Source organism: Eucyclogobius newberryi, unplaced genomic scaffold, assembly GCF_026437365.1.
Source record: "Eucyclogobius newberryi isolate DKJ021-1_F unplaced genomic scaffold, fEucNew1.0.hap1 SCAF_718, whole genome shotgun sequence".
Classification (NCBI taxonomy): domain Eukaryota; kingdom Metazoa; phylum Chordata; class Actinopteri; order Gobiiformes; family Gobiidae; genus Eucyclogobius; species Eucyclogobius newberryi.
In genome coordinates this window covers 9,884-21,921 of record NW_027316410.1, presented here as the reverse complement: position 1 = coordinate 21,921, position 12,038 = coordinate 9,884, and the positions used below count along the sequence as shown (strand labels likewise).

Sequence of the window (12,038 nt, the reverse complement as noted above, 5' to 3'; positions counted from 1 at the left end):
AATCCAAATCCCTATTCGTCTTATTATAGTGAGCAGCTTGGGACAACCCAGGCCAGCTAACCTAATGAACATGGCTGTGTGAACTCAGGTTGACCCATGTGCATCGGGTGGTCGGAGAGGCTATTGCAGTTACGTGATGTACATTCATCATAGAGATAACAAGAACCTCTGTCACTAAAGCTCATGATAATACAACAGGACCACAATGCTCTCAGGGCTCAAATGGACACATACAAATATTCTTAGCATGTTACAATAGTTACAATAATAACTTGTCACAAAGTTTTCTTTTTGATACCATCTTCGAGACATATTAGTTGAGACGATTTGCCCCAAGAAGAGATGAAATAAAACAGATTTGGCTTTTGAAAACACTGCCGGACAAAATGTGTATGCATGTAAAATGTGCGAATGATTCCTATTGGATGCGTTTATTATCATTATCATTTTTATTTTTTCAATTATACAGCGTGATACAGAGTTTTGTTGCTCCTTATTTTGACTTATACATAAGTAAATATGTTTGACTTGCTTTATGTATGATTATTAACTTAATTAAACCAAAGCGTTTATATATATATTTTTTTCCATACTTTGGCGTAATTTGAGTTTTAACATTGAATGCAGCTTGCCTTGATATCAACACAGCCAGTCCAATTCAGATAAAATGGTCTTAAAAATCAAATAGCTTTGCATAAAAAGTCCATGCTGGAGTCGAGATGCTCCTGCCAAAACTGTCATTTCACTTGGCTGACTTTGTGCACACTCCCAGCTCCCAGCCCACTGTCACTGCTCTATTTATACCATACATTATACATGCGTCTTCACATAACATCCAGCTACACACGACAACACTGGGGTTAAAAATATTATAGCCTTTAGTCATTGTTGTTGTGCTCTGTAGACTTGCAGTATTGTTGCTACACATAAACTGTAGAAAATGAAACAACAAACTTCTGGGATGATGGCGGCCTAGCTTGGTCATGTCTGACGGGCTGCAGTCGAATCTGTTGGATTTATTTATCTATATTATGAGTTCACCTGGGGAGATTCGTTTTCTACATGGGAGCAGACAAATAAGGAGCTTGGACATTTATTTCGGGGACCGGTCTAAGAAACCGAAGAAGAAAAGACACAGAGAACTGGGCTAGCAATGCTACAACTAAGCAAGCTAGCACCGCTGCTCTAGCTCCCGCCTCCGGTTTGGACTCTGCTCCAGAGGAGTCCACGAGCGAGATGGATGATTATTTGGGAGCGATAACTGATAAGATTAAAGGCTGTGACGTCAGTAGCCCCACGGTAGGCAGAAAACACCCCCCGAACGGAGCAATGCTACCATTGGAGCTAATAAACAGTAAACTCACCAGATTTGAGGTCACTAAAGTTTTCTCGATTGTGTTTGTGGACAAAGACATCAGGGGCTTTTTTTAAGAAAGTTTAACACTCAAATTCACTTCAGTTTTCCATTAGCCTCTCTCTACCGGCCTGTAAAGTCTGCAACACCCCTAAATCTGAACTATTAAAACATACTAAGCACTTGTAAACATAACAGCTTTATACAGTGTAAATCAGGCGTAGTAAAAGTTTGAAGAAGCGTCTTTGACTAGCTTTTTTGGCACAGTTCCAGAGATTAAGTGCAGGAACTCTATTATTTAAAATAAAATAAAATATAATAAAAACAACAGAAACTTTGGCCATAAAATGGAAGCGGACATCAAAAGCAAACCTGGCTCTCGCCTGCTGCACTTACTTTTTTGCCACCAGGTGGCACGTGCGAGCCAAAAATCCCGAAAAAAATCCCAATATCAACATTGCTCATATAATCTATATAGTTTGCAAACACAGGTAACCTGAACACAAATGCAACACAAATAATGAGCCAAACATAAATTCTTGTTAAGTAAAACAGAAAATGTCCTTTAGACAAGAAAGCCTTAAACATGACAAAGAATGCAGGTAAATAACTCAAGTGAATATTTCCTGATTGACACAACTTAAATATCATCCAAAAATGGGAAAATGTCAAAGCAGAAACTCAGACGGGGAAACTCAGAAATAGGGAGTAATGCAGAATCAGATTTCAAACAAAATGGCAGAAGGTCAGCTGCAAATGCAGTGCTTGAGTGTCTCTCTTGACTTGTCAACAGTCTAGCAAAGACTAAATAAACATATATTTAGGAGGAGCATATATAGGTTACCCTGGAATGATTATGGAATGAGAGGCAACTGTGGAGAGCAGGGAAACAAGAGGGGTAGCAAAAGATGGACTGGATCGGGCTGAAAAATGGAACTGGGCTGAGGAAGGGCAAAAGGGCAAAGGGCAAAAGGCAAAACTAAACAAATATATTCAAATCTTAAACTGTTTGGCATACGGTTTTGTAAGGTTTTGTACAAAAAAGAACTGACCTGAGAGTCAAGGTCAGGATTACAAAAGGAATCAAAGGTTTTCATCTAATATAACTATATGAAAAGCTTTGATATTTTGAAACCATCCGTTAACTTGGAGATACAGGACTTTTATAGGTATTTACAAGAAAAGAATCAAAGTAATGTCCATTATAATTGACCATTATAATGGACCTAGTAGGACTTTTGTTTTGTGATTGTGTTTGGTTTTGTTGCTGTTTAATTGATGTTTTTGCTCTCTGGTCATGTTCTGTTATGTATTGTATGTAATATCAAAATATATATAAGATATAAAAGATATGAAAAAACATAAAACAAACAAACAACTAATGATGTCGAACCAATACAATTACCCCAAAGAGCTCAAAATTGTGTCTGATGTACTATAGATGGCACTTTCTTAATTATTGCAATTTCTTTTTAATTTTATTGACTTAGCAGCTTGAAGTTGAAGCAAACTGCTTTGAAAATAGTTCCGACTGTACTGAACTGCACAGTAAACTGTCAATGACATATTGAAGAAGTGCTCCAAAACAACAAAACATGAAGTTGTCATCAGTTGTTTTCAGTGGCAGCCAAAACAAGAGCGCTGTGTGTCACTGCATGACTCAAAACTTTAGAGCCAACATCTGCAGAGAAAACGTCAGGTTTGACAGAGGAAGTTGTATAAATCAAAAATTGTTGGAACAATGAGAATTCAGTGTCTGCGATGATGAAATTGAGAGTATTCATTTCCTTACAGTACACTTTCAGGTTTTATTCTGACTTCCAAGGACTATGTCATCTGATGTCCTGAATTCCTTTCCTAAAGTTAACCTCAACATTTATCGACCAGCACGGAGAACCCTTTTTCTTATATTTCATACAAGCTTTATAGTATATATTTTTAAGTTGCATGGTTGTAAACAGGTAAATAACAAATAAGTGTAAGGTAGAAGTTATTATTATTAGTAAAAAACAAAAGAAAAACACAATAACATTGGGCTTGTATGCTCGGGTCTTTCCACTTGATTATGTTGCATTTACATTTGTTGTATTTTTGTAAACTAATGAGAGGCCATATTTACTGTTTATATTGTCAACATTTAGCTTTGGGACACGCTGCTCCTTAGAGTCACTTGGCCAAGAGGAAACATCGAGTCAACATGTAGGTGTAATGACTCTGTCAGTCAGGCTATATTTAGTCCTGACCTCCGCTGTTAGCATAAGCATGACCAGTAAACACTCTTTTCTTCACTCTGACATGCACATGTTTGAGCACTGATTGCATTCAGCAGAGGTTGGCCTCATTTGTAAGGTCAGTGCATGCAGCAGTTATTATTATTACTACAGAGTGAAACTGATTGAGATACGCTTTCTTTACTGCACCATAAGACATACAGCATGGAATAAGTTTGAACCATTTGAATGCAGCAGAGGCTCTCTTACCTGACACAGGTTCCTCCATTTCTGCAGGGAAGGAGCTGGCAGACCAGTGGCTCACAGTTCTTAATATTCCTCCCTGTGGTGCCTTCACCCACCAGGTACATTTCTTTAGAGTTAACCCAAAATTCCCTGATGCATCCCATGAATCTCCGGGCTCCCTTTGCACTAACGCTCGGCATTTCCCTGTGGGACGAGAGGGCCCCGAGAAATATGGGTCCAAAGGTTTCCTGTGAAGGAACAATGGTGGAAAGCCACACATCAGCAATATCATTAACTAAATCATACTTAATCACACAACACATGACCCTTTGCACACGCTGGCTACCAGCTAAAGCAGCTTCTCACAGAAGTTTAAGGTCATATTAATAAGACCTTAGTGTAGATTAAGGTCAACAAGACAAATTGAAACTATTAAGTCCTGTTATTCTTCTGTGTCATGCAGTTTTACAGTTGCCTGGACAAGAAACTGCAGCTCAGAGCCATCCATTCAGCACGCCATCACAAAGGTGTCTACTCACGTGAATTTTGAATACTCTCTCTCTGAAAGTCAACTGAGAGAAAGTAATGCTGAAATAATTATGTGAACTCATGTGCATTTTCTATATGGTCAATTTAACATGTAAAACCTGTTCATAGCAAAGCAGCGACAACAAAATGAGTTTAGGAAGGACCAACAATTTGTTTTTCACCGACCTACATTTAACATGGTATAATATAATATAATTACAAAACTTCTTTTGACTTATTTAAGTATTGCAAAGCTAAATGTTGATCTTTTTGTTGGTGTTTTGCTGTAGCACCCAAAAGGTGTTGGGCCAGTAACTTGAAAAGGACACAAGTGCGACATAATCTAATAAAACACTGATGGCATTCAGATGGGACAAGCAACATATACAGTTGTAAATCTGAAGCAAAGCAACATTCGGATAATATCCTTCAGTGAACGCACATAAAGTGAGGCACATAAAGCAGTTTCCTTTATGAGGCCTTAAAGTGTGTTTACAATGTTTATGAAAAGAGTCTGTTTGAAAGAAGCTGATGTAATATTCATGCGCTGTTCAGGACTGGCTCTTCAATCATAGATTTTGGACTTCAGTCTGTAGGGTGACTTTTCCCATATTTAAAGACATGACCCAGTTAGATAAAGGGCTGTTATATTATACATTTATGTTTCCAAAAACATTTTGTCTACAAAATGCATGAACTTCAAAAGCTTAACTACATGTATGTGTTTACATACTTGGATAAAGCCCTCCATGGATTAAGAAGTGAAACCAGATGGCTGTGTTCATGAATTTCACTCACACAAAAGCAGTGCAAATGTAAGTTACCGCCTGTAAAAGGATTTTCAGATTTGTCTGTGGGCAGGTAAGCTTACCTCTGACACTGGGTGAGAGACAAAGTCCTCGAGGTGCTGTGCTTTGCCATTATCTACAGCTAGTTCAATCATACATGAGCCTCCTTGTTTGCCAACAGGAAGATTGTATCTGCAGAGAACACAAACACACACACAATTTAGTTAGAAAAGACACAATATTTGAGTTTCACAAATGCAGATAAGCGTGAAAAATATTCAGACTCAGACAGAGACAGAGGAGTTGTGGTAATGGGCCAGCTAATGTTACCACAGAGACCTTTATACAAATGTACTATGCATGATAGCCGACATGTTACGCATTATTATGAGAATCTGATTAGGTTGGGAGGAATAGCGTGCTTGAGTCCTGTGCTGCAAAGACCCAAGAGACGCAACAAAAATAGAGAACACACTGGATTTAAATAATAATGCCAGAAATAGGCTTTGGCTTGGTTTTGCGCTTATGAAAGTTAATATTTAGGACCCATGGATCATATTATCATCAACATATAATAAACAAACACAATTACATTGACTTAAGTAATAATAATATTAAAATGTGATTATGGTAAAGTTGAGAAAAAAAATGTGTGTATGTATACACCGGTATATATGTTTACTGACTTTATACTATTTATACTATATATATATATATATATATATATATATATATATATATATATATATATATATATATATATATATATATATATATATATATATATAATATAATATATATTAATAATATGTGATATAGTATAGTATATATACCATGTGTGGTATATATACTATACTATATCACATATAATTAACAAGCTAATGCTATATAGATCAATATATAGGTAATTCATAGCGATTAGAATGCTAGAAGTTCGAACCCTCAAATTTATTTTTATTATTTTAATTTTACCCGGAACTAGGGTTGGCCAAGAGAGCATTTTTAAGTGCTCATTATGCCATACAGGATTAATTAATGATAAAACGGGGGCACAAACTGAATATATATACGTTACATGGTTAATGAGAAAGCTGACAATTTTATCACTTGACCCTTTGTGTGTCTCTGGGGACACACAATAGTAGAAGTCATTAATGATGCAGCTATAATGTTAAGTAGCTGGTCTACTTGTGTCATATTGCAGCTTTGGCAAAGTCAAGTGATCCTTTGGCTATCATTTATCATAGCTTTATACACACAATATATACCAGACAAGCCTCTTAACAGGGCAGTCCATTACGCAAAGGTTGCCCCACACGTGAAAAGCAATGCAAATAATGCACCTTTGTTCTATAGGCAAATGCATTACTCACTCTGTGCAACCAATAATGTACATGGGCCATGCTTGCAACTCCAAGCTTTGGAAAAATAATAATAAAGAAATTCAATTCAAGTGTTTAGAGTTGATGTGGAAAAACAACAACACTATTGTCTGTTTAATGGCCAGATGGAAAATATGAGGGCAATTGGCCTCTTGCTAATTTGAAACAGTCTTCCAGGACACCTCCCCGAGGCAATGACGCCCATGCAACTTCAGGTACAGCTAATTACAGCTATGGAAATTACTTGCATTATACTATGTACACACAGGCAAATTAAGGCATGTGGAAAATACACATGTGAAATAACTAAATGTCCAGAGACTACTGTCAAAGACTGATGTCACATTAGCATAATATTACAATACTTGATTTAAAAAACATGTTACAGAAATGGTTTTAAATGTGCTCATAGCACAGCATCAGGTTATTTTTGGAACTCACAAAACATATATCTCCACAGCATAATGAGCTCCCTTCAACACATTACAATTACAACATAGATCTGAAATGGCAAAGCTTGCTATTTATAAATATGACTTGAACCACTTATATTGGTGTCATTGTAAACATCACAGTGCCTGCCACACACTGTCCCAATGCTTTTAGAGGAATGAAAGAAGAACAAACAACCCAGGACACACTGAAGGGACTGTGTGTGTGGACGAGCTGGAGGAAACGTGTGTGTGGGGGAGCTGAAGGAAACATGTGTGGAATAGCTGGAGAAGTGTGGAGGAACTGGAGGAAGTGTGTGTGGAGGAACTGGAGGAAGCATGTGTGGAGGAACTGGAGGAAGCGTGTGTGGAGGAACTGGAGGAACTGCGTGTGTGGAGGAGCTGGAGGAAGTGTGTGTGGAGGAACTGGAGGAACTGCGTGTGTGGAGGAGCTGGAGGAAGTGTATGTGGAGGAGCTGGAGGAAGTGTGTGTGGAAGAGCTGGAGGAAACATGTATGTGGAGGAGCTGGAGGAAGTGTGTGTGTGGAGGAGCTGGAGGAAGTGTGTGTGGAAGAGCTGGAGGAAACATGTATGTGGAAGAGCTGGAGGAAAAGTGTATGGAGGGGCAGGAGGATGTATGTGTGGAAGAGCTGGAGGAAGTGTGTGTGGAAGAGCTGGAGGAAGTGTGTGTGGAAGAGCTGGAGGAAGTGTGTGTGGAAGAGCTGGAGGAAGTGTGTGTGGAAGAGCTGGAGGAAGTGTGTGTGGACGAGCTGGAGAAAACGTGTGTGTGGAGGAGCTGGAGGATGTATGTGTGGAGGAAGTATGTGTGGAGGAGCATTTCTTCATCTGGTTAATGCTATTATGAGTGGTTTGTCTTCTCTAACATCCTTGCTTAGACTACCACCATGTGACTAATTCAGTGGTGCTGTCACAGTGCAACTTTCAGAGCATAGCCACTGAAATATTACTTGAATGTTAAGGGATTTTGCAGCAGTGCACCATTACGCAAAGGTATTTGTTAAAGCTGAGAGTGGATATTTGCCTTTGCAATCTGTTTTGAATGAGCTTCTTCACAGTTCCCTCTAGAAATTAATAATTAGGGAAGATCATTATTAAAATATTACTATTGCATAAAACATCTGAGGGTATTGGTAACAGATGGCAGTAAAACATCATGAGCCTTGTGGGAGCACTCGTAAGATTTCTTCTGACTTGATGGGCAGAATGCGTTTTAAAAATGTACAACTTAATGACATAAACACTGTCATTATGGTTAATTCGTGCCCTAATATTTATACAGTATAGAAAGCATTAGCCCTCTTGTTAGAGACTGAGGGAGCTCGGTTAGAGCTTGCCGGCAATAAAATACTGTAGATATAATTTAAATAGTTCATACATACATACATACATACATATTCCATATCACTTAAGAAATTACTATGGCACCTGTTTTGTGGACGCAGTAAAGTGTAACATATATGGATTAGAATTAGACAAATCTAAAGGTGTTAATTTGTACAAACAGTCATTTCACAGCTCATAAGTCTGTGTTGTTGAGCAGTAAAGCATTCAGACGTCATTACACCTACACTGACTGCAGATCTGCAGCAGATACTCTCTCATTGAATCTGCAGTACTTGCAGATCGCTGCATAATGTGTGCTCTGACTGGCAAGCCTCAATTAATTTTGGATCTCTGTGTTTTATCATATGATCGGAGCAATACAATCAGACAGCATACAGCAGGGCTCTGGCATTGTGGGGCTCCACAAAGAACTACTCTGTGAGAGGAAGGGAGCTTGTGGTTCTTTCTCAATTAATCTTTTATGGAGAGCTTGTCAATACAAAACTACCAAATGGGGAGATAGACACACAGAGCCTCAGACTTGGCACGTTCTATGTATCATGTGGCTGTGGGAAAACGACTCAATACTGAACTAACCACCAAACACATGGGGCACTTTTACAAAAAAGAAAGATGGTCTTCATCAATCTTTCCGCAATTAAAGCAGAGAGATGGAGGTGCAGACAGAGGCTGTTCTCTGTTGTTTATATCTTTGTTGTGAAGTAACAATGGCACCGGACTACAGAGCAGCAGCATGTTGATCAGATGTACATGTTTAACGCAACTGTTGCTAGGCAACATATCACAACACATGTTCAGTAAGGATCATTATATGTAGAAAAATATTAAAAGTACTTTGTTTTATTTGAAATGCAGCTTCAAGAGTATTTGCTTTAGGAAAAATAAATATATAATATTCTTTGTTCTGAATTCAACACGATGTGTAAGACCAATACCGTATTCACCTATAACAAATAAAGTAAGAGTGATGCTCCAACAAACTGTATTTAATATTCTTCTGTGGGCAGTTGAAGATGGGTGTGACTGTACAGTTTACAATCAGTGGTGCGTTTGTAGGCCCCGGCTCCTGAATTTAATTGTAGTTATATTACCACTTACATCCCCAAAAGAACATTTACAAACAACCAAATAACCGTCTTGTCCTCCTTAGATGAAAAATGACACACTGACACTCCCAGACTCCCGTTGGTGATAGTTGAGCCAGGACTGAAGGTTTTAACACTAGTGTTAGTTCTAGTCTATGCAAACTCATGAGAAAAGCCAGTAAAGCTCTGGAAATTAGATTGGAAACTGTTTTGCCTTTTGAAGGAGCATTTTAATAAAATAAAAAAATAAAGATGTGATGTTTGCCAAGTAAACAAGCAAGCAATTTTGTGCCACCATAGCTAAAAAAAAAGAGCCATTTAGCAGTTGAAAGCGAGATAATACAAAAAGTTCCTTGTTATATATTCTTTTTTTAAAAGGATTTTTTGGCCCGTAGGCTTTATTGGACAGAACAGCTCAGCTCAGCGTGAAATGGGGATGAGAGCAAAGGGAGGACATCAGAACTCATGACACCAGCTACGCAGGTGGCAGCTGTGGAAAAGGATTTAAAAACATATTTTAGGTTAATCTCATTAGCTGCAGAAGCTTTGTTTCTATTCAACTCATGAAATCAAAAGAAAGCGAGTCAGGTATATTGTAGAAAGAAGTTAGAGGTGTCACACTGTCTCTCAATATCAACACTTCTGATTGAGTGCAAACCCCCCAAGATACGGCATTCATAAAAAAAAAAAAAGCCTGAAGAACTGGTTTTGTGTGTTGGCAAAACAGTCCTTGACTTGGCAATACAATAGGAGAAGGGAAACTGAGACTGGAGGAGTGCGGGGGGCAGAGTGTGTTTGGTCACTGGACCTTGAATAATTGACTGTTAAATACATCCACTGGTCTACACTGTGCTGACAACAGCAACTAGACTGGGCAGACACACATAGAGCTGCCATCTATTATCCAAAGGGATGTCGTGCTCGCAGCCTAAACATTGTGGGTTGACGTCACCGGGTTATTTGCATACGAATACATTTGCTGAAGCGATCAAGAATAAATAGGCAGAGCAGCAGCAACATTCATGCCTGAGTCTGCAGCACTGCTCCTGAAACCACAAAATCAGCACATGTGCTGTGCGTCTAACGCATGTAGTCAGCACCCACACCGGAAAGTGGTCCATGTTCGACATACAGCTTTCATTCAGTAGAATGAAAATATTTGGGTTTAAAAATCTGTGGGTAACAATAGAGAGACTCCAGTTCTGCCTCTTTTTATTTAGTGTCTGCGTCATAAAGCAGACACATAATGTTCTTGTATTCACATTTATTTTTCCATATCAGGATTTTTGATGCGTTTCAACTCTTGAACACTTTCACTGATTTCAACAAGTAATACCTCTTTACGATTGCTTTCACCGTCTTAGGGGGGCTATTGCTTTTGACATTTGTACACCTTGTACTCATTTCAGTATTTGCAAAAGTAAATTGCTAATGCTAACGCTAATTAGCATTAGCGTCTCTGTTGCTAGGTGACGGAGGTACAGGGAGGAGGGGGTGCAGCCGGGTCACCAAGGCTCTCTCTCCCTTTCTCCCTGCTCAGGTCTGCGTTCAGCACGATCTTGCAATTTGCCAGAATAAACAACTACTTGAGTCACAAACTACGCAATCATCAACTGTGAATTACTGAGCGTCGTTAGTATAGCGCAAAACACAGCAGAGAACATGGACGGGGGGAAGGTGGTTGCACGGGAAGGCGAGAGCCATCATCGCCGCTAGCACGGCTATAATGTCATTTGTTGTCAATTAAATCGGATTTTTTTATCTTAAGTGGTACTACCAGTTCTACTTCCACACATGTAATACTCTTACACACATGTTTTTCACACAAGAACACAGACACTCGCAATGGCTTCAGCCATTGCACATTATCTAGTTTAGTATTTTGTTACACTGTCATACTTCATACTGTCATCACTTTATGTCACTTCGGTCTCGAACTGTATCTTTTTCATGAAATATATATTTTATTGTGACATTAGAGAGGATGTTTGTGAGGTACAATCTTCAGTTTTAACAGGAGACAGATGTGTTATACATACATACCTGACCGTAAGGTTGACCCATCTGTCAGTGTTGATGCTCTGGTCGGCTGTCACACTTAGAACGTGATTGCTGCCACAGCTCAACTGCACCACAGGGCTCCCATCCACCAGAAACACATGAACAAACTGCTCTTCCAAGTTCTTTGTCCGTGCTAAAGAAATTCATCAAAAGAGAGATCAGAATCCATACATTATTAGGATGATTTAGGGAATCAGTAGTATCAATGTAATCTATTCTGAGCACCACAAGATGCAAGCAGACAGCTTTGTTTGTGGTGACCCTCAAAAGAAAAAAAAATCTCAAAACTTTATTGCATTGGATTGCTTTACTGCGTTTATCTTTAACCGACTTCATTATGCTGCAATATTATTAGAGAGTTGGCTTTGTTGAAAACCAATTTGATGAGTTTTCTTCTATACAGAACTGAGTCAGACAAAGCGTATTTATTAGACCACTTCCTCTATAATGTCTATAATGTCTTCACATTAAAACAATGGATTTGAGCTGGCCACACAAAGGGCTGGCCAAGTGCAGTCAGAGACAGACACAAACAAGCATTAATCCTCCCACACTGGTTCAGGGCGCACACATAGCACTTCTCCTGTG

General features: G+C 38.8%; 1 protein-coding gene across 1 annotated transcript; it reads right to left on the bottom strand.

Moving 5' to 3' along the window:
• Positions 1-1,750: 1,750 nt before the first annotated feature.
• LOC140350551 (protein eyes shut homolog) lies at positions 1,751-11,786 on the bottom strand (the record flags this gene model as incomplete). Its single annotated transcript, XM_072436137.1, has 5 exons — positions 11,762-11,786; positions 11,433-11,583; positions 5,210-5,318; positions 3,835-4,058; positions 1,751-1,850 (listed from the first exon to the last, which is right to left on the bottom strand). Coding segments are annotated over exons 1-5 (609 nt in total), but the record flags the coding sequence as incomplete, so codon positions are not given.
• Positions 11,787-12,038: the final 252 nt, after the last annotated feature.